Below are 27,447 nucleotides of genomic sequence, written 5' to 3' on the forward strand. Positions count from 1 at the left end.
CTGTGCGCTGTATTATGGGTACTGTCAACAACAGTGACCTTCCTGCAAATGGGAAACGTTTCAAAGGAAATGAAGACCGGATTGCGTTTACTTACTTACTGGTTGCCACGTCTCCAGAGACACAGCTAGTTCTAAAATTAAATGCTTCGCTCCTTTGTTACTAGACTAGACCATAAAATCTCTTTCCTTCTAAGAATTTATGTCAAAGGAGAAACGCTGCAATGAGAGAACTGGTTTTTGGAGATGATTACTGTTGTTGTTGAATATGCATTATCTATTCAAACACATGCAGAGAGCAACTGGCTGCTCTGAGATTGGGTCATTACAGCGCTCATTATCGTGCTTATGGCCTAACTGTTCTCACCCTGTAGCACCTTCGAATGTACTCTGCCTGTTGTTATGTCTCCATGACGACCGCGGCAATTCCATTGGTTGTTAGGACATTTTTAGGTCAAGATTTTAACTGTGCCATGTTGTTTTAAAAATGAATATTAAGATTGAGGTCGTCATTGTATATGACTGTGTAGAAGTACCTTTAATAGGGGGCCGAGCAATATTCTCCCTTATGTCGGTCACTTAGAGGCATTATTATTCATTTGAGTCATAACCAGCTAAAAGTTCAAGGCATTGACAGTCAAATTTTGGGCCCTTTTTAAAGAGGAGCATGACCTAGTCTGTTCTCTAAGGGAACACTTTAATAGCAACATGAATTTAGAAGCTTGCAAACGGCACAAACTGCTGCATTCAGATCCAGCACCCGGTATCGATGGAGATGACTGAGAGCGACTTGTTTTGCTTCTGTCTGTGCTTCAACACATTGTGCAGTGCATTACATTGCAGCACGAATGTGTCCTTCTGACACCCAATGATCATGTTCATTATCTGGAGTCGGACACATACAACTTTTTGATTATGGCTTCACTCATCTAGAGAGGTGAACTTGCATGTGGTGAAAATGCAACTCTCACCCCCTTGTTATGCAAGGCTTTTTATTCCCGTCCCTCCAGTGAAGCAACAGATCGGACCGGTTGAGCTGAATACCTCTATTGTGAGCAGCCCTTCACATGTCATTTTACGAAAGCCAGGTGCTTGGTAAAGCTTTTCAGAATATATATTATAATATTTCACTATGGCTTTGTGAAAAGTTAAATACATTTTTTTAATTATCAAACATCACCCTTACTTTCTTTATTACAAAGACAGTTGTGTAAGCTCTCGACTTGTTGATGAGTTTTTGCCCTTTAGAAATGATTCGCGTTGAAGGTTCTTGTTTCCAATTTGAGCTCCAGACACCACACATTTCATTATATTCAATCCCATTAACTAAATGGACCCTGCATATCAAAAGAGCTTCAATGTTGTCAATATATAAATAGACTTTTCTTCAGCTGCAGCGCTTCGGGCTGTTTTCTGAACCTCCAGAAACCAGGTCTCCCACGATGAGACCTGCAAATAAATGCGTGTGTCTGATTAGGGAAGCAATTTCTTCTAAAACGGCCCTCTATGGGACAACGGTGGAGAGTGTGTGTGCTATTTGCATGTGAGCTGAAGATGGTTATCCATGCTCAATACTTTAAAGGTTGCAAAAGGGCACAAATTGTGGTGCAGCTTTTGTGGATTTGACTTCGTGTCGTGGCTGCACACAAGATTAACTTTCCAGAGACGTAACTCTTTTGACCTCTCGTTTTATTTAATGTCACTTCACACACAAGTAATCACAAAACTAATTTCTGGCGGTACAGCAAGGCGGACACCCGGAGACCTGATGATGGGTGGCAGTTCCATGCTAGGTTCTACTCCACGGTCACGCAAGAGAGAACAACAGAAGCACAATTAAGCATTTGAAAAGGAAAACGAATGAGTGAGACAGAGTGTAATAAGAAACTAAAAGTGCATAATGAAGCTGTCATACAGGGACACGGTTAGAAAACGACACCGAATAAGACACGGCTTGTAAAATTGACTCATAAGGGACAATTTCCTTTAGTAAATAAAGCTTGCTATTTCGGGGAATGCATTCCCTGGCATGCCTTCATTTTTCCAGCCTGCAAACACGGAGGTTGGTGATTATCTTCAAAAGGAAAAAATTGCATTCACGTCCAACCCGTCCTCTCAGTGAATCACATATCGATGTCTTTGTGCGTCATACCCAGGCTGGCTGGGGCTTCCTCTGCCTGCCTGCCTCTCCTACGGAGGACATTGTGGACGGAGCGCGACGCTCTCAGCAGAAGCTCCTTCAGCCCGGCTCGGTACTCTTTTCGGATCAGGCAGTAGAGCACCGGGTTGAGACAGCTGTTTGCGTGCGCCAAGCACACGGTCAGGGGGAAGGCATACGCCTGGGTGTTGTAGAAGGCCTTGCTGAAGGGCACCAAGTCAAATTTGATCAGCACCCCCCACAGGGTGAGGGCCTGGTTGGGCAGCCAGCAGATGAAGAAGGACAGAACCACGACGGTGACAGAGCGGGTGACTTTGGAGCGCCGGCGGTGGCGTCCTCTCTCGTACTCTGACCTCTCGGTGGCACCGCCGCTGACCACGGCGCCCACGACGCGCCGCCTCAGGATGAATCTCAGGAGGAGGAGGTAGCACACGGAGATGATGATTAGGGGGAACACGAATCCCAGCAGGACCTTCTGTGTCTGATAGAGTCCGAGCAGGACTTGAGGATCCCAGTGGCTCGAGTCGGAGAAGCGCACTAAGCACAGGACGTCGTCTGTAGACACCTGTGAACACACAAACAGAAACAACAACAACCACTGCACAAGAGGTTTCAAACCCAGAACGGAAAAGACGGCGCCTGAACTTGACAAACCTGGACTGTGGTGGAGTAGAACGCGTGCGGCAGCGTCGCCACCATTGACACCAACCAAATGGTCAAACTGGCCCATTTGGCCCGAGCAGTGGCGACTCGAGGGCTTCCCATCTTCAGAGAGGTGACCATGGCGTGGTAGCGGGTCACGCTCATGGCGGTGAGGAAGAAGACGCTGGCGTACATGTTCAGGGTGGTGACCGAGCTCACGATCTTGCACATGACCCGGCCGAAGGGCCAGCGGAAGTCCAGCACCGTGTCCACGGCCCAGAAGGGCAAGGTGAGGACGAACTGGAGGTCGGTCAGCGCCAGGCTCATCACGAAGCAGTCGATGGAGGAGGGGTGGTGGCCCCGGTTAAGGGAGCGGAGCAGGAAGAGTGCCAAGAGGTTACCCACAAGCCCCAGAACGCAGACCGCCAGGTAGACCAGAGCGATGACGACTCGCACCTGTCAAACACATGCAGTACATTTGATCTTGTCAACAATGTGGCTGAAAGGTTCACACGAGGACACGGTGGGTGGAAACCCCCGTCCTCCTTCCTCGAAGCACTCTCTATATTGACATGTTTAGGGAATTCATGCAAAATTCAAGTCTGTGTAAGGGAGGCTCGTGCTGAGCTGCACCTACTGCCAGGTTCGCGCTGTCCGCGTGCAGGTCATGCGAGGACTCCTTGGAGAGGATGTGGAGCCAGCAGTTCAGAGACAGGTTCAGATGAGTCGTTGCTCCGGTGGCGCTGATGAGTTTGGAGAGTTCGTCCTCGTCCTCCTCGCCTCCGCACACGCTCGCGGCGGCCAGGTGTCCGGAGGCGTTGCTCTGCATGCTTCTGCAGAGGATGAGTCCTCTTGAAGTAACAAGTCACGGCCGGTTTCTAACTTGCTAACTTCGCAAAGCGCGCCGTTGTGGATGCATACATGAAACCCATGGTTATCCGCGTTCAGAGCCGAGCCGAGTGACCCGATGGGTTCCTAAAATAGATGCGAGGTGTGAGAGCTGATTGATGCTTTCGGGCTGAGGTGCGCCGCGATGCATCCGCAGCTTCTCTCGGTGACACTGGTCGCATCCTGAGGCTTTTATAGTCGCCGCGTCGCTGCTCCGCCGCCCTTCAGCGCGCTGCACGTGCGCGTAAAACCAAGGCTTTAGTTTTACTTTAAGGAATTAAGCGCCACTCTCAACAATTCTGGTTTTAAACTCAGAGGACGCCAGATGCGTGTTTTCATTCAACAGATGTTTGTTCTCCATGGCTTGTGTGGTGTGAAAGATGATTTAGCAGTTATGAATTATCTTTGCTCCTAATTGAATAATTCTTAAAGATCAGAAGCTCAGAAACAGCTTGAAATACTTGTTTTCTGTTTTTTCTGCTTTAAATTGTCTTTCAATCTGCATGCTTTAAGCTTTTGCTATTCATTGTTTTTCAAATTCACCCTTTTGATGGAGCCAGCTAATCACCCAGATGTTGTGTCCATATATTCCCATATTGCACAGGAACGTATTAACAGAAAGGCAAAGTATTGTTCACGCCCATCCGAAAGAATGCAGATTGCAGAAGACTGATTAATTAGATTTCAAACAACTTTCAGTCTTTGAGGGGGAGCCAGAGAGAGAGATGTGTGTGTCTCTGATTTACATTTCTAAAGGTCACAGGAATTTTCCCGAAGCAGCAAGAGCATAGGCCTTTAAAATGTGGCTTTGGGTGGAGTGCAGTCAGGGAATCAATTCTCGTCCTTGTTTATTTGATTTAGCTCCATGTGCCGTCAGGAACGACTGGTTGACAGTTTCCTTATAGGTTTTATCAGTACTACGATTAATGGAAATGCCCGACTGATCTCTTTTGAAGCTGCTGCTTGGCATTCTGCTGAAGCACTTGTAATTGCATTTTTGCACTTTCATGTTTTATTGGCACCTACTGACAGCCTCTTTCTTGTCTATTGTTAAGATGAAAGTGACTTACGGACATTTAAAATGTTAATCTTTCACATGCTCAAAGTGAAAGTTTGGAATAAAATTAACAAAATACCCATTTTCTACACTCCTTTGCTCCAAAGTGTTTTAAAATTTACAAATGGATAACCTTATCTTGCAAGACAAAATGCAGGAATTAATGATCTTTTTCACATTCAGGTTGCAGCCCTCTGCTCAACTCTGACATGACGGATTATCTGATGTTCAGTTCCTAAGTGGATGTATAGGTTTCCTCTCGTGCCGACTCAAAAGTCCCCCCTTAAAGCAGCCTGATCAATAAGTGTTCTCACATCATCGTTTGGGTGTCCTCAAACCGTACATTTTTCATTTTGAAACCCTCTTGTTCATTCCCAAAGCTCTTCTTGAACATCTTGAACAATCACCACTCTGAGATATCTATTAAATGTAAAAGGAAGAAGCCTGAAATGAATCCATAGTAGTTGTTACCTTCTTGCCTTGTTGTCTGGTGTCCGGCACTTGAAGTATTTAATTGTGTTTTGTGGTTTTGTAGCAGGAGCCTGGCTTGTGGCTTGTGTGGTTGTTGAATTTCAGTGTTCAGTTTGTCCACCACTTTGGGTGAGGCTGAAAAATCTCAACCACTATTGTAATGTTTGTCTTGAAATCTTGCACAGAAGTGCTTCATAGTTCTTAGAGGATGAAACGTATACACTGACCCTGGAGACCCTCTAAAAGTTTCCTTAAATTTTCATCAATCGCCATCAATTGATACAAATTTCCAAACTAAATACCTTTTTCAAAACATGAATCGTGATGCATTAGAGTCTGGAACGGAGATGAAGAAGAAAGCAATGAATATTCTGGACCGAGAACATTATGTTGTGTAAATGAGTATGTGCAGCAGCAGCAAACCAGAGACAATATTAACTGGTGAGTTGTTGTCGTTTTAATGGATGGACTCCATGTAACAGGCGGCAGTTTCAGTCAGACAATTTTCTTTGGCCGCACTGGAAATCAGGCCATAACATAATGACCAGCCAATGATTATATTTCCACAGATAAAATAAAAAATATATTAGTTCAAAAATAGAAATACGACATCCAATATTTTTTAATTGAGATCCACATTAACAGCTTCCATGGATTTGAAGCGTATTCTGACTTCTTTTTTTTTTACCTTAAAGTGACAGTCTTACAGCAGTTCTTGCTAATAAAGCTATTTTTTTACATATTGCCTCATTATTTTTGCGATGGAAATCTCATCTAAACTTGACATATGGCATCACTGAAGGAAACAGATCCTTTCAGGGGCTCCTCCAAAAACCACTCAGTCAGCATTTTAAATCTCTTGTGCTTTGTCAGCATTTTAAACTAAAGTGCTACAAAGTGCACATTTTTTGCTAAACATTTTCTAACATACAGTTTAAAAGTAAATAGTAAAATACAGCAGTATGTATACATTTGTCGTTGAGCAGATCTCCATCCTGCAGCATTTATAGGATACATGCTCCACCAGGACCCTGAGGCTGTGTTTTCCAAAGCAACATGGACCATGACAGAAGTTTGGATGACCTCCTGGCTGACCTCCATCAGAGGGAGTGAAACACACCTGAAGACTTCACTCAGTCTGCAGACAGAAGCACACGTTGCTCATTTGGATTCTGCGCCTTTCCTTTGCGACGTCTTTCCTCTTGTGCGATCCCGAGGGCGAGGGGATGGGAAGTCTAGCACGTGGAAATATGCTCAGGGTCAGAGCTTCTCCTTCAACCTGCTGAGAGCCTCAAAGCCTCTGGAGATGGAGAAGAGAGGAACAGGAGCGGCATCTCGCACTTCATCCATCGACTGCAGGGCGCGGGACGGCACTGAGGGGGGGGAGACGGAGGGGAGAGGGGTGAGTGTGTGTGTGTGTGTGTGTGTGTGTATGTGTCTAAGAGAAAGTGTGTTGCACACCTTTGGTCTGTGTGTACTCTCCCTGGATGGGTTGGCTGTAGGGGTCCGGCTGAAGATTTGCAGAGATGAGCAGGGAGAAAGACAGGAGCAAAATCTGGACATGAATAAAGTAAGCAGGAGACATTCAGGACAACACAGGAGAGAAAGTGGAATTTTCAGCATGACCTACACACATTTTTGCACAAATCGCTATTGGTTAAAACCTTAATGTTATTTACAGCAGTTTACTGATGTGCTCGGCCCCTCTAGTGTCTATTATATATAGTCATTATTCTCTTGGGTGTGAATCCATATAAAGTTCTATTTCTCACCAGGAGGCAGGTCCCTCTGTGCGTTGTTTTGCTGGAGCTGTTAGGAAGGAGAGCCTGGAGCCGGCTCAGCTGCTCCAGGAGATCACTGCAATGCAAGCACAGACAGGAAGGCAGAGGAGACGTTGTTGAATATGTTACATGGGTGCCTGCGGGAAACCTTTTTCAAGGGCATTGTTCACAGGCAACTCAAGGTGGTGGAGAAGTAAAGGAGCACGGCCCTCTGCCAGTGTCACAAGACGGCAGGATGAAGAGGAAGCAAATCCAGACAAAAGCCGTGTTCGGTATAAAAATTATATGAACATTTTGCTCTGGCAATTATGCACTCAGTCCTGATTTTAAGTAATTTAAAAGATTTCTTAACTGGGTTTTCAGCCTGTGGTTAGGGAGGATCCAGGGACAGACACAGATGAATAAACACTATCACACCCATGCGTCAACAAGTAGTAATTGGTAAATGGAAAAAGACAGGACAAGACCTGAGGATGGCACACGACTCATACAAACACCATGACCATGATGTCATTGCTGACTTCATGCCTTGATTGTTCTGTTTCAGATTCGGTTTTTCAGCAACATGTTATCTGTGGAACCGTCGGGAGCGTATATAGCTGGGACATTTCGTTTGAAAGCAAGTCCCCGGGAGTCTGGGCCATTAAACAAATCATGGAGCGAACAAAAGTCTCATTGTTAAGCTACAGCTGATGAAATCTGTCAGTAGTAGTTTGTTATTTTTATGATGGCAGAATATTCAAACAAGAATGCCGTGTTCTTATCTTTTACAAATCTGTACACAGCGACCCTGTGTGAAGAATAAGCAGCTTTGAAGGTGGATGGTGATTTCCTGCTCTACTTTTTGAAAAACCCCAATTGAAAACAACAAGAAAGATCCAACCCAAATGAAAACCACTGTAAATTGCATCGGCCGTTGGCTCATTTGATGACTTACTTGTTTGTCTGCTCCAGCTGCTGGATCTTTCTCTGCAGCTTGAGGTTGTGAGCTCCGCATGCAGACATCCTACAGAGAGAGAGAGAGAGATATGATTAGATTAAATAAGATAATTGTTTATTAGTCCTGCAGCGGGGGGGACGTTACCAGCATTTACAGCAGCGTGGAGTAAAGTGCAAACAAGAGAGAATCAAGTTCAAAACAAGTATTATGAAAACGTAATAAGCGATAAAGGTTATACAAACAATATATAATGCACAATAACTGAAATATGAATATAAAGAGAGACTAACTATGATTGGATAGTGCAGGGGGGGGGGGGGGGGGGATATTTTCTCCTTTACACAGCGGCTGGTGTGTGAAGTCCTGCACGGGGGGGGGGGACGATAGCTTAGCCTGTCTCCCCCCACCTCCCCCTTATCCAGGGGGAAAATAAAGTCACCATTAGGAAATAAGGGTGTCGTATATCACTGTGTTATGGTCTTGTTTTGTGTCCCTTTGTTTCTCTCTTTCTCTGCCAATATCCGTCCGCTGAGGGTTATCTTATCATTCTGTCATTCAGTGAATCGCTGCCCCCCCCCCCCCCCCCCCCCCTCCTTCTGCTGCTGTGCCTCCTTTCTTTTGGCCCCTGTGAGTCATGCTCATTATGGCCCTAGGACCGAGCTGAAACATGACTGATAATGGCACCACGTTGATGCGCTCTGCTCGCAGGTGACACGTTGACACACCAAGGAACGATGACTCTGCCCTCTGGAAGTGATAATATATCATCATGAGAACTTCCATACAAAGGCAACAGAGCTTGTGCTTAAATTAGATGTAGATATCCCACAGATATTTAAAGCTATTTGGCCAGTAAAAATAGTTTTGAGGCAAATTGCTCCTGGAATCAATTAACTTTGGGTACAGTTTGGTTTAGAGTCAAAGAAATACCACCCACTTACTTAGTTTGCTTTAGTTGTTGCAGCCCCCACAGCTTTATGCTTGATGTATTTATTTTATCAATGCAAGTTGGTCAAAAATAGAAACTTGGTAGACAAGGAAAAAGCTTTTATGAAGAATGAGGACTTTCTGTCCTTGCGTCTTGTTGAGAGAGGATGCTGAGTGCAGCAGGCTCCTACCTTTCCTCCAAACTATCAACGTATTCCCTCTTCTTCTTCCGGCTTTCTTGAGCCGAGTGCTTGTTGCGGATTTTTCGCCGGATCTTCTTCAAAAGCCTTTCTTCAAACTTGTCAGGGTGATCAAACACATGGGTGCATGGGGACAAGAGGGAAGGAAGCAGGTGAGCGGCGGGCGTCCACATTTAGATTCTGATGTATGCATGTGTGTGCCACAGAGAGACAGCAATGTGAACGGTTTGTGCCCTTCCTACTGTACGTGTACGTGTGAATCTTGCTCGTGTACCTTGGACAGGGGCAGTTTGCTGGGTAAGTTCACCCCTTCTTTAACCAGGAGCTTCTTCTCATCCTCATTAAGGACAAGTTCCTCTGGAGAATACTGGGCAAGTCGCTGCGCCTGTAAACCAGATGGACAGAATAATCCAGAGTGACACCCTCTGCAGTTTACTGGAGTGGACTGGTTCAACAAATTCTGTTTGTTTTCGTGCAACGGGGGGCTCGCTTTTGCTCTCAGATAAAGGACAGGTAACCTTAAGAAATGTACAGTTCATATTTTATTCCAAATAACCTCTTTGTATTCATTGGCCCTGACGGTCAGAGAATTTGACCAGAAAGTCAAGTGAAGGGATGTTAGAAGGTTTGAGAGGAATATTCAATCTTCTCTCCTTACTTTCTGTCCCGGACTGGAGAGCAGCAGGTCCTTCACTGTGAGAGTTTGAGTGGACGTTTGACTCGTAGTCTGGTAGTGGATGATGCCAAAAGGCTCTTGGAGGTCATCGGACTCCCAACCTGCAGATTGAAGCAGTAAATTGAGACAGTAAATTGCAGAAATGTGCCCTCATTTCCCATTTAAAAAACTCAACATACTTTTCTCCCCTAAATTAAGCCTCTTAGACTCCGGCACCCAGCTGTTCTTCTACAAAACACTTAACTGAATATATGTCTCACTTTTCCATGATCCATTATCTTTGTAATGCTGCAAATTTGGATTATTCCCTCAAGTATTTCACTTAGAGGTAATCATCCATCCGGAAGGGAACCAATATTCAAAAAGCCCTAAAAAGACAATATCCTTAAATGATGAATGAGACCTTTTATCCTTTATACTCCGAAATGGGAAAATCGAATGATTTTTTTTCTCCCTCAACTGTGAAAAGGCTCGGATAGCAGCTCCCCTTATTCTGCAACAGACACTCAAAAAGGATTTTGATTTATACCTGACTGCCCAGTTGTCTGGTGCACATCTTTCCTCCAAGTTATTCGCATCTTAACATGACGGTTGTGCTCACTATTGAAACATTATCTGTAGCTGCATGTTTCTTCACATGATTTTCCTGACCTAGATCAATTGAAACGTCAGAAGTCCCTTCACGCGGCGGCGAGTGGCTCTCTGGAGGCTGAGGCCCAGGGAAAGACTGAGTGTCAAAGGCGGGAAAAACTGAGCAGACGGGTGGGCGGAGTCTCTCTCCGGGGGCCGCCGGCGCGTCCTCGTTGATGCCGCTGTCAGTGGTGCAGGGGGACCACAGGGAGGATGCTGAGGCAGAGGAGGAGTCGCTCCCACCCAGCAGGGCGTCCAGGAAGTCAACGACAGCACTTCCTCCGGGGCTCAGGGCCTGAGGTGGAGGCGGAGGGTTAGTAAGCCGTATCATAACAACACCTGAGCCTTGCTGAGAATACAGATCACACTCAGATTTGCATGTCGAGATGTGTGGTTCAGGTGGACAGGACTGAACTGTGCACAACTGAGGCTGCACTCACTTCATGAATTGTGATGGTACATGCTGGGTTGCTGTGGCGACCGGTGGTTTCCTCCGTGTTCCTGATCAGGAGGTCAATAAAGTCCATTCCACCATTCACCTGAAACGAAGAACTCCTCTGAGCATCCGGTTTACATGGAGATGATCATCAGTTTCTTAAAGCACGAGCTGTGCAGCCAGCCTGTAAAACCTACTGCATGAACATAGTCTTCAGCTTTTTGGATGAAGACTCCTCGAAATAATAATAATGTAACCTTCTCTCATTTCAGTTCGAAAATATTTATTTTGTATAGCCCAAAATCACAAATGTGCCTCGGGTTTTACAATCTGTACACATCTGTAACATGCTCCGTCCCGGGACCTTTGCCTCAACCCCAAAAAAACTACCCCCAAAGGAATCCTTTTAGCGCAGCGAAAAACAAAGGAAGAAACCTTAGGCAGAGGAGGGATCTCTCTCCCAGAATGGCAAGAGGTGCAATAGATAGCAGTAGAGGTCATGCATTCTGCGATCTAGTAACAAATGTGGCTTACCTTCTCCGTATTCAGTGTCATAACTCCAACGTTAAATCAGCAGCTGATGAAATTAGTGTGAAACTCCCCAGCGGGAATAAAACGGATCAATACGTTCCTCTCTGTGGCTTCGATGTCTGGGAGGAATGCGTCTCAGTCTGTTGAAAGGGACGACGTTGAAAGGCCATATCACACAAAGCTATTCCTCAAACCCACCTCATCACTGGCCAATCAAGTCTTTGGCAGACAGCTGAGCCAATGGGTGCGTGAACAGGACTTGATGAACTACTCACAGGGACCCACAGGTAGCCTTCAGTGACCTTTGATGTCAACATGATAAGGATGTGATTCCCTGTGTGGTTTCACATTCATTTGTTGGCAGAAGTTGGAGGGAGTCACGCTTTAGACTTTCCAGTGGAAACCTCCGATGTGTTTGATGAGATCACTCGGGGTACAAAGAAAAACTGTCTGCCCTTTTATTCACTCGTCAGTTCACTTTTTCTTGACAACAAACTGTGTATATTTTATGGTTATTTATGAATATAACTTTTTTAAACCTTCTATTTTCTCACTCACTCACCATTACGTCACATTACCCCAACAGGGACAACCATTCGATTTATTAACAGGAATTAACAGGAGAGAACACATTTCTTAATAAAACTAACTAACTACTTTAAATTCAATTAAGAGGTTCTCTGAATTGGTCAAAGTAAACTTTAAAAAAGAACAATTCACATTTTCTTTGTGCAGTTTCCATCTATTTGGAACAAGGATGATTTATGTCTGCTTTTCTATAGCAGAACAACCTCACCTCGCCTCACCTTTGTTTATCTTTATGGCTATAATTAGTAGCATCTGTTTCGTGCTATTTTGAAGCAGTCACATCATAAAGCCAATGAGTTACATAACATGTAAGTCACACAGGAACACGCAGGATTGTAAACTGTGTCTATTATCACAGTGGGCAGGATATTATTTCATTGGCTGAGTTATTACAGTTATATAGAAACAATCAATTGTTTGTCCTCGAGCTTCCAGAACATATAAAATCAACACATCCATCAATCCATCTCTTGACTTCCCAGTAGTGTTTTACCACTGGGAAAAAGACTCCTATGTGCAACTTGAAGGAAGAATAATTGAATTTGATCTCTTGATCTCTTTCTAACATGTTTACCGTCATGAGCCAGTTAGAAACAGGCATGTTAATGAACATTACGTGATTTCTTTCAAGCTTTTCATCCGCTCAACAGGTTCAGGGTGGGAAGGACGGTGTGGGAAGACAGGGAAGCAAACACTGATGCAAAGTGTCAGATTTAGATTTAAGTGCCACACATCTTAGAGAAACACATCTGATGTATAAACCCTGGAAGAACTTATTTGTTTGTCATATTTTCTGATAACGTGTCAGTCACAACACAATTTGATTACATCAAATTCTGAAGCAGCTCTCAGGACTTTGGTTGCCATTATTTCGACAGCTCATCTGGACCTTTATTATAGTCTTTGTAGAATATAAATATACAAGAATGTTAAATAATTGATGTCCCCATATGTAAGGATGCAGTACATACACTAGGATGCGGTTTAAGCGTGAGTTAGGATTTTAATTATTCATCAGGAGGCATCTTTTGACATTTTATCAATCAAAACAAATTCACCTGCGTGAACCCAATGCCATCAACATCCCTCAGACTTTCAAGCACTTGCCTCAGGTATATCTGATGCACTAAATGATGCTATAACAGAGAGCCAATGATTATCAGTACTGGAACGAGTGTAACGGAGCTCTGCTATCTTTATTGTTGTTCTTTCTCCGATTAAAGAGTTTCAAAGTACATGCAGATATGATCAAACTAGAACATGTTTAGCACAATGCTGAATATCAATAATAATGCAGCTCAGTAGAGATAACACAGATTGCTGATGATATCATAATGCAAATATACATATATTACCGTGTCAATCTGGAAGCACGTGACTCAGGGTCAAGAAGAGTTTCATCCACTTATGGGTGTAGCTGGAATGAACGGATGCCGATTCAACATTTCTGGAAGTGATTTACCGAAAAATATGAAATTTGCCATGAAATCATGGTCCAGCTGCTGAATCTGGCAGGTGAGAAAAAGTCCCAGCAACTGAGATGGATCCAGAGTGACCTGTATTTCTCAGAAACTGCGCTCTAAGAACTAAGTCTTATCGCTCCACGAGCCGGGAGACGCATGTCAGATGGTTCTTATCTGGAGCTCAGTGATAACTCTGATTTGCACAAAACGATTCAGTACCTGTAGCTTGGTAAATATTCTCAAAGGGCAAAAAATATGAGCCAAAAATATAAATAGCCAAATATTTAAAATATGCCTGTTTAGAGGTGAAATGTATAACATGACATACATGTGATAATTGAATCCTACCATTTTAATTGGTATTTATTAACTTTATTTGAAGATAAATAGTTACTTTATCCTACTGGAGGAAGCTTCAAGGTGACGCAAGCGGTTAAAAAAAAGGCATTATGTATTGGCATAAAACAGGCACTATTTTTAAACTAAAGAAGTGGGTGCTCATCTCCTTGAATGACTGCACACCCGGCAGCAGGCTGCATTTGCACCGTACTTCACTGTCGGCTGTTTGGTGGAGGAAACATGACACAATGCTACGAGAATGAAATGATTAGGGAAATAATTGTTTTTGGTCTCATTAGAGATTTTGTTATCCTGCCTCCCTTGAGTTCATCGTGGTTGTAGAATTATTTTATACAATCTTTTTTTTTTTACCTTTAACTAGACTTGATTTAGTTTACGCGTTCTACCAAATGGAATCCATACAGTTACAAATGTATTCTCGATTGTATAGATCACTTGAGTAATATTTACAAAATGAATGAAAATAAATTAAAAAATAATTTAGGTAGTGTGTATTCTTGTGGTTGCTTTGTTATTTTACCTGATAAAACCTTTGGAAAATGTACCACTTCCCTTCCAAAAAATAATCATAGGAGCATCCGGATAAAAATCCATTTATTGTGTGAGGATCATGTCCACTGAAAATGTTTCCGATGATGTTTTGCCGTGCTCTGCCCTCAGCTGGTGGAAGACTGCAACCCTTCCTGAAACAGGGCAGCCTTTGCTTTGATAAGCACAGGATCCATATTCTCTGATGAGAAAAGCTGCGTTACCCTCTACGTGTACATACACAACAGCACTGCTGCTGCTCTGAGTGCTCGACCTTTCTTCACTACTTTCACCAACAAAATGTCATCAAAATAAAGACATGTGAACAGGATGTCCACATTTAATCACAATCTAAAGCAGAATACAACCAAATCCACACAGTTCAAATTATAACGGTTACAAATTTTGTAGGAATTTGTAGGAAGGAAGTTTTCAAAAGTTTAAAAAAAGAAATTTATGAGTGTAATTGAATATCTGCAAAAAAAAACAGTGTTATAGGAAATGGGAATGGGAATGGAACAAAAAACAACATTCTCTCCATTTTGTCTTTGATTACAATGTTTTTGAGTATTTTACTCAAGAGGGAAGTCACTGGATGGACTTTATACCACTGGAAACCAATAGCAACCCAGTTGTAAGGCGAAAATCAGATAACTGTCAATAGCTGATGCAGCTTAAATAACTCATGTAGACACAAAACAGCTAACATTAAAGTTAAATTTAAATTTGTCCTTCTAAAAAAGTGACTAGGCAAGCTTAGCAGAGTGACATTTAACAGTAGCTAAGCTTACTCCCTTTTTAGCTTTAAATGTGACTTTGCATTATCGGTTCGCACCATGATTCAAAATAATCAAAATAATAACAATTTAAAAATCATTAAAATACATTTTTCCAAAGCATTGCACCGGACTCTGTGGGAGCAGCGCCCCCTGCAGGCGGAGCCTGCGCGTTGAACCGCGACAGCTCGTCCGCAGCAGCACCAGCAGCAGCAGCGTCTCTCCTGTCTCCACCGGGACCGCCTTGTCCTCCGAGGCAGTGTGTCACAACCCTGCACAGTCACAGAGACCAGACACCCGAAGACAAAATGGTGAGTGGAGACGGGGCTGCTGTGCGCGGCCCGTCCTGTGTGTGATCTATTTGACGCAGGATCAATGCGCGCTGGGATGTAGTTTTAGTTTTTTAGAGGGTTCGGTGCAATGCAGCCTGTCGAGTGTGTGTGTGTGTGTGTGTTGTTTTTGTGTGTGAAACAGGATGTTATGGGATCATGTAGAGGCTCTGCGTGCGACATACGCAGCAGCAGAACCGATAAAGGCAGCAGGGCCTTCGCTTAGCGATCCGCTCCCAGCAAAGCCTTTAATATCGAGCTGCTGCTGCTGCTGCTGTAGCACGAATAGACACATCACTAAAGTGCAGAAAGTTGTCCAAATGTGGGTAAATGTGTGTGTGTGTGTTTACATAGATTATATTACAAGACCATATCTCATGTAATACATAATGTATTATTGGATATGATACGTCACTGACAGTGAGAGCTGCAGTGGATTTCGTTTCAATGGTGGATGGTGATTTATAAAAGCATATGATGGGTTATTATGATGCTGCAACAGCATGTGATTGTCTCAGTGAATGTCTGGATACTCCAAACGTTAAATTTCTATCCTCATTATGTGGACAGAACGACGTTAAATAAATAATAATATAAAATATAAAATAAATAGTGCTGCTTGTCTTTTCATATTAAATAAATTCATGATACTGACGATCAGGTAGTGTTCAAATGGGATTTACAAAAAGCCTTCATCAACTCAGTCTCTTTGATTCGTTTATTAATATGAACATTGATACATTTTTACACAATTTCAAGCCTCACTTGTTGCATTGTTGATCCCAGAGGATTGCACATGAGCAACACATGTTGCTTAAGATATGGAGAATTTGAGGGGGATCCGAGGTATAAAATGAAGAAATGTTCCCTCGTGACACAGTTCAGCTCAAGACAAGTCAGCTGCGGCATGGTGACTCAGTCACTCCCGGTGGCTTGTTTGATTTGGAACAGGAAGGTAAAGTCTTTATGCCGTGCCCACATTCCTTCTCACTGCCAGGCTGATGGATTCAGTTTCAAGTTTTCTTCTTATTATAACTTGGCTTGGAACGGCTGCAGCGATCTGGCACTGGAAGTGAATAACTATTATATCATGAATAAGATGAGCCTCTTACACCCCAGACTTTACCCCCACCAGGTGAACTTCACTGTGGATCAGATCCGTGGCATCATGGACAAGAAGTCCAACATCAGGAACATTTCTGTGATTGCCCACGTGGATCATGGGAAGTCCACTCTGACAGACTCGCTGGTGTCCAAGGCGGGGATCATTGCCTCAGGCCGCGCCGGAGAGACGCGCTTCACAGACACTCGCAAAGACGAGCAGGAGCGCTGCATCACCATCAAATCAACGTATGTGAGAAGTTCGTTACTTTTTCGTGTCACCTATTAAAAGTTGTAAAACGTGTATGTATTTCTCCAATAGATTCATCTTACCGTCACAATATCAGCTATTCAAAAGCAAGACTTGACCAGCATGACTGTGTAAAGGCAGAGCACATGTTTGCACCCGGAGATCCATATTCTAGCCATGTAGGAGCCCCATTGTCAGCATCCTGATTTATGTATGGGGCAAAAAATATATATTGAGTACGGTAATCTGTAATTATCCATCATTCCAGTACTGAGATGATTCTGTTTTGAAATTCTTTTCGTTTTATGTAATTTGATTGAACTTTTAATCCATGCTGGTGTTTTTCATTGGTTTTATTGAGCAGCAGCAGGTAGTGAGCGTGAACAAGCCTGTTCCTGTTCCCTGTGCCATGCAGCGCCATCTCTTTGTACTACGAGCTCGGAGATTACGACCTGGCGTTCATCAAGCACGATAACGACGGAAACGGCTTCCTCATCAACCTGATCGATTCTCCCGGTCACGTCGACTTCTCCTCCGAGGTCACCGCCGCCCTCAGGGTGACCGACGGAGCCCTGGTAGTGGTGGACTGTGTCTCAGGTGACGATAACACCCTCCGCCTCCACATCCTACACGCTCACTCTCGGCTCACCCGTTCCTGCCCTCTGACAGGTGTGTGCGTGCAGACGGAGACCGTGCTGCGGCAGGCGATCGCTGAGCGCATCAAGCCGGTCCTGATGATGAACAAGATGGACCGGGCGCTACTCGAGCTGCAGCTGGAGCCGGAGGAGCTCTTCCAGACGTTTCAACGCATCGTAGAGAATGTCAATGTCATAATCTCCACTTATGGAGAGGATGAGGGGGGGCCCATGGGGAACATCATGGTGAGGCAGATGCTGAAGCACAACTCAGAGACAAAGATATGCTAAAACAGACCGCTGAACCTTTTCTTCATCAGATTGATCCTGTTGTTGGTACAGTGGGGTTTGGCTCAGGCCTCCACGGCTGGGCTTTCACCTTAAAGCAGTTTGCTGAGATGTATGTGGCAAAGTTCCCGACGAAAGGAGACGCTCAACTGGGACCAGCAGCGAGGTGTAAGAAAGTGGAGGACATGATGAAGAAACTGTGGGGAGACAGGTAAACACGATGACAGAAATGTGCTTCACACAGTAACTCAACGCCGAGATGAAAGGCAGCATTTGACTGCTCTCTGTGGTTGAAAGTGTCCTTTTTGTTAAATCTCAGAGGTGTGCTCGGTTGCACCTGTGAACAAAACCACAACAGTGATACACGGCTAACAAACCACACAGTGCACAAGTACCCTTTTATATGACAAGAGGTAAACCCCTCAGTGGCCAACGGCACCTTGATTTTCAGCGGATTAAAGTGTTACGTTGCTCTTTACATTTATCCTGCATACACTAAGACATTTTCACAATAATGGCACGTGTTGCGCAATTAAAACAAGATTATGAGCTAGATGTCAATCATCTGAGTGTCATGATGTTGTTCAACAATTTATATACAGATATTTTGATCCAAATGCCGGAAAGTTCAGTAAGACTGCCACCGGTCCTGATGGCCAGAAACTTCCCCGCACCTTCAGCCAGCTCGTTTTGGATCCCATCTTTAAGGTGAATAGAGAGAAGAAAAACAAGTGACATAAGCTTACACTAAATATGTTTACAATGTCAGGCCTTCATTTTTCTGATGATCTTCACACGACATAAAGCTCGTAGGACACTATGAGGAGGCTGAAAGCAACACATAGACTGCACAGACTTTCACCCCAAACAGAGACACATAAAAGTGGACACATTTGGACACAAGCATTTAAAACAAAGTTGAGGATAATTTTGAGGCGGTGACTTGGATTCTCACTGTTTAGGTTTTCGACGCCATCATGAGTTTCAAGAAGGACGAGACAGCCAAACTAATCATGAAGCTGGATGTCAAACTAGACTCTGAGGACAAGGAGAAGGAGGGGAAGCCCCTGCTGAAGGCTGTGATGCGTCGCTGGCTGCCTGCTGGGGAGGCCTTGCTCCAGATGATCACCATCCACCTGCCCTCCCCCGTCACGGCACAGAAATACCGCTGCGAGCTGCTCTACGAAGGGCCGGGAGACGACGAGGCTGCCATGGGTCGGCTTAACATTTTAACCACACCACACACCTCTACACCCTGGGGAAGACATCATTTGATATATAGGGTTTTGATCATTTCATTCCAGAAAATGCTGACCTAAATTGTAAGCTGTATTTGAGCTTTATGACATGCAGGACTTACTATCTCTTCTGTCCTCTCAGGCATTAAGAACTGCGATCCCAAGGCCCCTCTGATGATGTACATTTCCAAAATGGTCCCGACCACCGACAAAGGTCGTTTCTATGCATTTGGCCGCGTATTCTCTGGCTGTGTGTCCACTGGCCTGAAAGTGCGCATCATGGGGCCAAACTTCACCCCTGGCAAAAAGGAGGACCTTTACGTCAAACCCATCCAGAGGTGAGCATGTTGAGAATGAAAACACTACACTGAGGCCTGAGATGGTAGAAAAGCAAATGAAAATGAGATCCAAAGTCTATGTAAGCAAATTATTATATCCATTTGCTTTTTTCCTTTCGCCCAGAACCATTCTGATGATGGGCCGGTACGTGGAGCCCATAGAAGATGTCCCCTGTGGCAACATCGTGGGTCTTGTTGGAGTGGACCAGTTCCTGATTAAGACCGGCACTATCACCACCTTTGAACAGGTAGCGAATTGTTTCCCGTTTTGCATAAAAATAATGCTGCACCACATGATTGACTCTGGCTCTGTCTGCAGGCCCACAACATGCGGGTGATGAAGTTCAGCGTGAGCCCCGTGGTCCGAGTCGCTGTGGAGGCCAGGAACCCCGCCGACCTGCCCAAGCTGGTGGAGGGACTGAAGCGTCTGGCCAAGTCTGACCCCATGGTGCAGTGCATCATCGAGGAGTCCGGAGAGCACATCATCGCTGGAGCCGGGGAGCTACATCTGGAGATCTGCCTGAAGGACCTGGAGGAAGACCACGCCGGCATTCCACTGAAGGTGAGACGAGGAGCGCCGATATTTTGAGGAATCTGTGTCCGAAGCAACATCCGACCCAAGAAAGTCCCCGGTGATGGTAAAGCTAGGAAAATAACAGTAGGAAGGATTCTGTAAGTACAGAGTTGAGGCTGACACAATTTTGAATCCCAGTTCCTTCATCTGGTTCCAGAAATCAGACCCCGTTGTGGCCTACAGAGAGACAGTCATGGAAGAATCCGATCAGATGTGTCTGTCCAAGTCCCCCAACAAGCACAATCGTCTCTTCATGAAGTCCCGCCCTTTCCCCGACGGCCTGGCGGAGGATATCGAGAAGGGGGATGTCAGCCATCGCCAGGAGCTCAAGGCCCGCGCGCGCTTTCTCTCCGACAAGTACGAGTGGGAGGTGACGGAGGCCAGGAAGATCTGGTGCTTCGGTCCGGACGGAAGCGGGGCCAACCTGCTGATAGACATGACGAAGGGGGTTCAGTACCTCAACGAGATAAAGGACAGTGTTGTGGCGGGTTTCCAGTGGGCGACCAAAGAGGTGGGCAGAAGTTCACCGCTGTTATCAGACAGAATGCTGATGTTCTGTTCAAAGTGTGCGCTCGGGTTAGTGAGGTAACCGTCTCTGTCATCCCCACGCAGGGCGCCCTGTGCGAGGAGAACATGCGCGCCGTCCGCTTTGACATTCACGACGTGACGCTGCACGCAGACGCCATCCACCGCGGTGGAGGACAGATCATTCCCACGGCTCGCAGGGTCCTGTACGCCTGCCAGCTCACCGCTCAGCCGCGACTCATGGAGCCTATATACCTGGTGGAGATACAGGTGCGTATGGAGGCGGACAGCCGCCCCAAATGAACCCTTAAAGCAACGGTTTGATCCGTTTGGTTGATCCGCTTCTTGTTCGCGCAGTGCCCGGAGCAGGTGGTCGGTGGTATCTACGGTGTGCTGAACAGGAAACGAGGTCATGTTTTTGAGGAATCCCAAGTGATTGGCACTCCCATGTTTGTGGTGAAAGCCTACCTGCCTGTCAACGAGTCCTTTGGTGAGTTTGTGTTTTAGTCTGTGCTTTATGAGGGCTTCCTTTGAGGGATCTCACTCTATGTATGACATACTATACTATCTATAGTTGCTGCTTTTTGATGCAGCCAAATGTTTACTTAAACAATTGATTCATTGACTTGTTATATGCTAGTTATTTTTTTATTAAAGGCAGGGAAGAGTATAAATCTGTACTTATGGCCTGCAGGGTTCACGGCTGACCTGCGCAGCAACACCGGAGGCCAGGCCTTTCCCCAGTGTGTGTTTGACCACTGGCAGATTCTCCAGGGAGACCCCAGCGACTCCACCACCAGAACCTTCCAGATAGTCGCGGAAATTAGGAAACGCAAAGGTCTGAAAGAGGGCCTTCCTGCTCTCGACAACTACTTGGACAAACTGTAGACATTGAGCTTGGATTATAAAATGCCAAATCAATGTCTAAACCCTTCCCCGTGGGCACTTTAAAATTCTTTGCACAGGCTTACAGACGCATCGGACAAGTTGTTTTTGTCTTTGAGTCCGGAGCAGAAAACAAGGCTTTTAGCTTCTGTTGTAGGCTAGTGGAAGCAATGATGCATTTTTTTCATTTCACAGCAACAGTACACCAAGTGCCTAGGGCGAGGGTTTTCAGGAACAATTGCATACCAGTTGTATTCCTTGTTTCTTCTAATCCATCACATCACTACCCCCCTCCCTCTCATCCACCAGGATGGGCCTGTACAGTGCACTGTGATACTGCTGCAATAATGCATATTTAAAGGAATCGTGGCCAGATTAAACCACAATAAAGTGTTACAGAAGTCAAACTCCTTTGATTGGGTATTTGTTCAGAGGGTAGAATTAATGAAAACTTGAAATGAAATTGGGGGTCCCAATCAAACTGTTGGGCTAATGGGAATGGTTTAACATTTTGGGGAAATATTTATTTGCTTTCAGCAGTTAACGAGACGATTAACAACTTTTTCACAATCATTAATAAAGAACAATACATGTATTAAAAGTCAAACAACCCTCCCCTCAGTTAGTTGGCCGTAGATGTGTTTGCTACGCGATGTACAGAGCCGGCCTGCTTAAGGTTGATGGGTTTAATTTAGCCTTCGATTTTTTTAGAAGACAATTATTTTTAATAACCTCCTGATGTTATTACTTTTGAGATTGGTTATTATCCAAAAACACAAGCAACAAAATATCTTTCTTAACGCTTTAATCAATAGTTTTCAAGTTACATATATAATGTTAATAAATGACACTTTAATATACAACCCTTTAATTGCCACACCAAGAGGGTAAGCTCTTCCGTCCAGACTTTTTAAAACAAAGCTAAAAAGAAACTTATTTTAAGAGTTAGTGTGCATCTATAGAACAATCGAACATATGCAAGGCAGAGAAGTGCAAGGTATCTTGGGAATAGGCAACTACCAAGCAGGGGACACAAGATATCACAGATTGTACTTTATGTAGAAACCCAAAAACTGCTTAACATTATCATGTTGTTAAGATGAATATGAAGTTTGGTTCAAGGGGTTTATAAAGCCTATGAGGTCTACTGTTCTATGGAAGTTACAGCTGATATGGACTTGAGTGACACACACTCAATTGCACTGAACGGGGGTGAGGATCTTGTCTTGGCAGATCTGTACATTCATACAGTTCGCGACTCCGTTGCACTAATTCTGTGGAGCACAGGAAGGGTTTTTTGTACAGTTTGGGTAGAATTCAGTTTCAAGCTTCATGCCGTCAATTCACAGCAGTGAGATCGATAGAGTGAATAATCTTGAGAGGCCCCCCCCCTCCCCCTTTTCCTCCCTCGAGGAGTCGTTAACAGTCATTTCTGTTGCAGAGGCTGGCATCATTACAACACGAAAGGGACAAAAGAAGGTGCTGATAAAGAGGCAGCATCTCAAATGACAAGCTATGCCCCATGTAGTGACCTACATTGCTTTAGGGCTATTTGTCTTCCCATGTGGCAAACTGTAGTGCACTACATGGGGGGAGCAATATGACGTCTGAAAGATTAGTCCCCGGAAACGGCTGCTGAGGTGAGGCGCCGCGCTGGTGTCAGGTTGTCACATTTGATGGAGGATCGTTGCTATGTCAGAGGTGACTATGTGTAGAAGATGACCTCAGGAATCTGTCCGTCCTCAACAGAAGTGCCGTTGTTGTTGCCCGCTGCGTAGCAGAAAGTGAAACACGTCTTTGTGCCGGTGGATGACGACTCGTGTGTTACCTTTCGCATTCCCTTAGTCCCATAATGAGAGTCCGGGCCCTGCAAGACAGACACAGACAGACAGACAGACCAAGAGGTTAAATAAACTGGTAAAAGCAACTGGTGCCAAGTGTCCCCTAATTTCATAAAGGAACTTGAAGAAACTTTAGCTAAAATTATATGTTTTGATTATTATTCAATCAACAGATTTCGTTAAATCAACTGTCTCAGTTCTTTGTTTTTCATGCAGGTATACTCTCACTAGCTCTGAATATTTAACAGAGCAAACAACAAGGGTACTTAATCACAAGCTTTTTTTCAAAATGGAATGCACTCCTAAAAAGCAAACTACTTCAAGTGTACTTAGTAATTTCAGCAACACATCACAAACCTTGAGTGTAGCACAGGCAGTGTAGTTGACGTTGGGTAATATCTCCACCGGTTCTTTGAACATGACTCTGAAGGTGTTGGCTGACCCATCACAGCTGAAGCCTGTGTCATTCTGGCCCAGCACCGTGTTGCTGTCTGTGTGAATAATCTTCACAGAGGAGAAAACGTCCCTAATATGTTATACAACATTCCTACAGTGTCTGGAGAAACCAAACGCAAATGTTCGGAAAGGCTCAGATTCCCCACCTGTATGTTAACTTGGTAGTCTGTGGGTCCGTGTATGGAGCCGTAGAGACCGAACCCAACCACAAATATCCGTCTGTTCACTGAGAACCTGAGAGGGAACACATCAAGAGGGTTTGATAACTAACTGTGTGGACATGCATGTCCAATGGATGACTAAACTCACAGGTATTTTCAGTTCATAAACAACCACCAAATATGAACAAATTAATTGATTACATTAAATTGATATAACCTCACTAACTTAAAGGTTAAAAAGTACGCCGCAATTATCCTCTGAATTCTAAACTCACCGTATGCGGTCGCTCGTCCCGCTGTAACCCCAGCGACTCTCCACCTGGCCAAAGCGCGTGATGCTGCACTCCTTCCCCCGGAGACAGCAGCGAGGCCGATCGATGAATTCAACGCGAGGCTTCGGGTTTACAGTGAAGTGAAGGAAGAGACTCACCACCTCTCGGTCGGTCAGAATACTGGACTGGGCTGGACCTGTCGGGACGATGACAAGACCCAAGGAGAACCATCACGCAAAGGCTGTGCGGGTGTTTCAGTAGATCAGTAAAACCTGTGGTGTGGGTTTTGTTGTGTCTCTGCTCACCTGCAGCAAACTCCTCAATAGTCATGAGAGGGAAGCGGATGAGCGTGAGAGCTTTGCCCAGCACTTTGCGTTTGTTCTCGGGTGTGGGCTGCAGCTGCTGCCGGTGAGTCTCCGCCTCGGCCCAGCGCACCGCAGCGACAAATAAACGCACCTCCCTCACCCCGAGAGTATCCCTCTCCAACACTGCCACCAACGTATCTAACAGAGGGAAAGAGAAAGCTCAACAGTCAGTTAGTTTGTTATTCTGAAAAATAACATGGGGCAATTATGACACTGACAAGGGGGCGTTACCCAAATCTATGTCCGTAAAGCCTTCAGCGGCAAGAGCATCTCCGGTGTTTTTATCAATATTCTCTAGGCAAAGGCTGGCAAGCTGTGGCTCATCAAACAACCGAGCCTGAAACAACAAATATACCACAAGTTAAAAAAAAGAAACATTTAACAACTCACATTCAAGAACTGTTGTCCATTCATTGCGGTCAGAAACTGACCTGTGTGAGCAGCATGAAGGCGTTGTCTGCTCTCAGGTTCTTCTTGAGGAACTCCACACAGTGCGCCTCCAGGGCTGGCACTGCATACTTTTTAGCTGTATATAGTGTAGTCATCACCGTCTCAGGTCCAATCTGGACTTCATCAGAGTAGAGAAACCTGCAACAGGTACACATATTGTATCAGGTACTTCTGTATTTTGTGTAGTATGCTTGATGAGTTCAAACTCTTTTGATAACACATTGATAAATAAATATAATTGTATGTTGCATTGTCGGACCGTAATGCTGTCATGAGTAACAAAACAAAACAGAACAGACCACGCCCACATCCAGGGCACCGAAAGGATCAGACTACACGGCACGCCCTCTTACTTCAGCAGCGCCAGGAAGGCCGACGGCTCCACATCAGGAAGCTCGATTTCCGTCGAGGTCGTCGCCATTCCCCCATTGAACATGGCATCAAACACTGCGCTCCCGACAGCCAGGACAAACCTGACAACGTCAACAATCAGCAGACGAAAAAGAAAAATGCCTTTTCGCTTTTCAGATATACGGTTACCTGGCTAATATTTTGAAACAAACGTAGAGCAATTGAGGTTGTCAACGTTACCTGTGCGCAGGTATCCTTTGAACACCCATTCCTTTTCCGACTAAAAAATGAACGTCACTGAGCACTTCGTTGTTGAAGAGGAAAGCAAACCGCTCCTTGACGGTGCTCTTCGTCGCCTGCCAGTTGTACACCGGCTCCCGGTACACCAGCACCGAAGCCGCCGCCGGAGCGGCGCTCGGTGCCGACGACGCGGACGCGGACGCGTTTGACGCCGCGGTGGCTGCCATGTTGGACGCCGGGGTGGCCATTACTCCGGCTGTCGCAGCACCTGCCGCAGCGGACTGGTGCAGGGAGTTCTGCGCAGTCGGCTGAGCGCCGCTCGAAACGGCGTTGCCGTCCCCACCGCCAGGCCCCAGCTGCGGGTTGGGTCGCCTCGCCGCTCCCTGTGGTCCGCCGGCCGAACCGACCGCGCCGCCGTTGGATGCCGGCATGGAGAAAACGCTGTTGCTGGGCTGGCTGTTTCCCAAAGGACCCGGACCAGAGAAATTAAGGCACGGAGGCCTACCGCTGTTGTCTCCAGCGGCCATCTTGAAACGAGTGTAGGCGTAAACAACACTCTTCTTCTCTTTAAGTATTTAGAGTGCCCGGCAGCCGCTGTCGCCCTCTGGCGTCTGTTGTTGGTACTGCTACATGTCCTCCCGAGCGTGTGGTCCAATTTCCTCTCACTAGTATTTGACTTGATTGATTTGATCTAAAATAGACTTTTAACGTTGAGGTTTTTTGCAAGGCACATTCATTTTCATTATTTTTCCCCGCGTTTAAATATCGCCACTGGCGACCCTTAAATAACTCTCCGTTAGTTAGTTCAGACATCTGCCCAAAACTGTTAAATTTCCAACTTGATGGACACAACACAACTGGCCGGATCCCATTTCCTCTCAACGTCCTACTTTTGAAAAGGAACAACGTAAACCTTTCGACTCAGTATAATGCAAATAATTATCCATCATTGCTGACTGTAAATAAATTAATGAATGAAAGAGTGATTTATACATAATACGCAGTTGCATTTTCCCCAGCTAACCCTAACCCAAAATATAAAAATAGTATTCTACAAAACACGTATAATCTCAGTTAATTAAAATGTCTTTGTTTTCAATAATGCCAAATGTCACTCAGGCTTTTGTTCAATAAACATTATTTTGCTCAATAAACAAATCTGTTTATTGAGCAAAATAAATGAAACATACAATTTTCCTGATCATCCATACTTTCCATGCGATCTATGTTATATTGAACAGACAGGACCTAATATTATTGTGAGGAGTATACATTCCACAATTGACATATGGTTGGCTGATTCAAGTAGTTTAATAGAATCACATTACATGCATGTCATCCTGAAAATAATAAATTAAATAATCCACCCAATGTTAATGTTCTTTCTGGTAGTCACTATTTGGTTTACTCTGGCTATTATGATATTTTGCAGTCTAATTCATGGGTGACATGTATTTAAAACATCAAGTTATTGAAGAGTATATTGTGCATAAGTGCAATTGAATGAATATAAAACATTTTAAATTCAGTTTTAAAAATCTGTATATGAGATTAAAAGGAGAACTTTTTGTAAAAATGCTTTGTAACTTTGAAAACAATTGTTCGAGGACATCATTGAGCGCACCACACTGGCAAGGCCCAATTGATTCAGCCCAATTCCGTCTGCGTCCTCGCCCCGCCCCCTCTCCCTGTCGGCTACTCATCCTCCGTGACGTCAGAGCGACGCGCAGGGTGCTGCCGCTGAAACAAGATGGCGGTGCGCGCAGGAGGAGCAGCGGAAGAGAGCTGAGGCAATGCAGAGGTGGAAGTAGAGGGGGGCAGAGGTGGAAGAAGAGGGGGCGAGGATATCACTCCTGTGTGACTTGTGCTGTCAAAAGACAACCAGCTCTGCACAGCTACACACTGGCGGTTCCGACATGACACTAATTGGTTTCCGGTACCATTTAGGGTAACGGGTGGGCGGTTTGATTTTTTTTTTTCTTCCGTTTTTTTGTAACCAAGAGAACGAACGGGACCGACCAAACAAATCACGGATCACTCAGCGGAGGACAGCGGGGGACGCTCGCACCGAATCAGAGATGTCCCTGCTATGTGTGGGG

General features: G+C 45.0%; 5 protein-coding genes across 5 annotated transcripts in view; 2 read left to right on the forward strand and 3 right to left on the reverse strand.

The window, feature by feature from the left end:
• Positions 1-1,676: 1,676 nt before the first annotated feature.
• LOC119209939 (relaxin-3 receptor 1-like) lies at positions 1,677-3,954 on the reverse strand. The gene is made up of 3 exons (XM_037459589.2): positions 3,435-3,954; positions 2,810-3,253; positions 1,677-2,720 (listed from the first exon to the last, which is right to left on the reverse strand). The coding sequence occupies exons 1-3, from the start codon at positions 3,624-3,626 to the stop codon at positions 2,121-2,123; spliced, it is 1,236 nt and encodes a 411-aa protein (XP_037315486.1). The 5' UTR covers positions 3,627-3,954; the 3' UTR covers positions 1,677-2,120.
• Positions 3,955-5,557: 1,603 nt separating this feature from the next.
• LOC119209940 (cyclic AMP-responsive element-binding protein 3-like protein 3-B) lies at positions 5,558-11,586 on the reverse strand. The gene is made up of 10 exons (XM_037459590.2): positions 11,338-11,586; positions 10,808-10,906; positions 10,389-10,662; positions 9,720-9,838; positions 9,336-9,446; positions 9,053-9,159; positions 7,932-8,000; positions 6,986-7,070; positions 6,675-6,768; positions 5,558-6,586 (listed from the first exon to the last, which is right to left on the reverse strand). Exons 1-10 carry the CDS (start codon positions 11,356-11,358, stop codon positions 6,474-6,476), a joined length of 1,092 nt encoding a protein of 363 aa, XP_037315487.1. The 5' UTR covers positions 11,359-11,586; the 3' UTR covers positions 5,558-6,473.
• Positions 11,587-15,201: 3,615 nt separating this feature from the next.
• Positions 15,202-21,619, forward strand: LOC119209910 (elongation factor 2b). The gene is made up of 14 exons (XM_037459547.2): positions 15,202-15,360; positions 16,514-16,728; positions 17,145-17,326; positions 17,399-17,610; positions 17,685-17,863; positions 18,255-18,360; positions 18,615-18,867; positions 19,033-19,228; positions 19,353-19,476; positions 19,548-19,790; positions 19,960-20,313; positions 20,415-20,597; positions 20,685-20,817; positions 21,022-21,619. Exons 1-14 carry the CDS (start codon positions 15,358-15,360, stop codon positions 21,213-21,215), a joined length of 2,577 nt encoding a protein of 858 aa, XP_037315444.1. The 5' UTR covers positions 15,202-15,357; the 3' UTR covers positions 21,216-21,619.
• A 97-nt stretch (positions 21,620-21,716) lies between these two features.
• On the reverse strand, positions 21,717-26,297 carry LOC119209911 (BTB/POZ domain-containing protein 2-like). Its single transcript, XM_037459549.2, has 9 exons — positions 25,349-26,297; positions 25,111-25,230; positions 24,739-24,895; positions 24,539-24,644; positions 24,248-24,445; positions 23,946-24,138; positions 23,656-23,743; positions 23,411-23,557; positions 21,717-23,079 (listed from the first exon to the last, which is right to left on the reverse strand). Exons 1-9 carry the CDS (start codon positions 25,873-25,875, stop codon positions 22,918-22,920), a joined length of 1,698 nt encoding a protein of 565 aa, XP_037315446.2. The 5' UTR covers positions 25,876-26,297; the 3' UTR covers positions 21,717-22,917.
• Positions 26,298-27,061: 764 nt separating this feature from the next.
• The window catches only part of LOC119209909 (protein unc-13 homolog A-like), a 22,957-nt gene continuing 22,571 nt past the window's right edge, over positions 27,062-27,447 (forward strand). Inside the window, exon 1 of the mRNA XM_062557941.1 lies at positions 27,062-27,446. Within this exon, the coding sequence (XP_062413925.1) occupies positions 27,427-27,446 (20 nt within the window). The 5' untranslated portion in view covers positions 27,062-27,426. The remainder of the gene's footprint in view (position 27,447) is intronic.

Source organism: Pungitius pungitius, chromosome 15 (assembly GCF_949316345.1).
Source record: "Pungitius pungitius chromosome 15, fPunPun2.1, whole genome shotgun sequence".
Taxonomy (NCBI): Eukaryota; Metazoa; Chordata; class Actinopteri; order Perciformes; family Gasterosteidae; genus Pungitius; species Pungitius pungitius.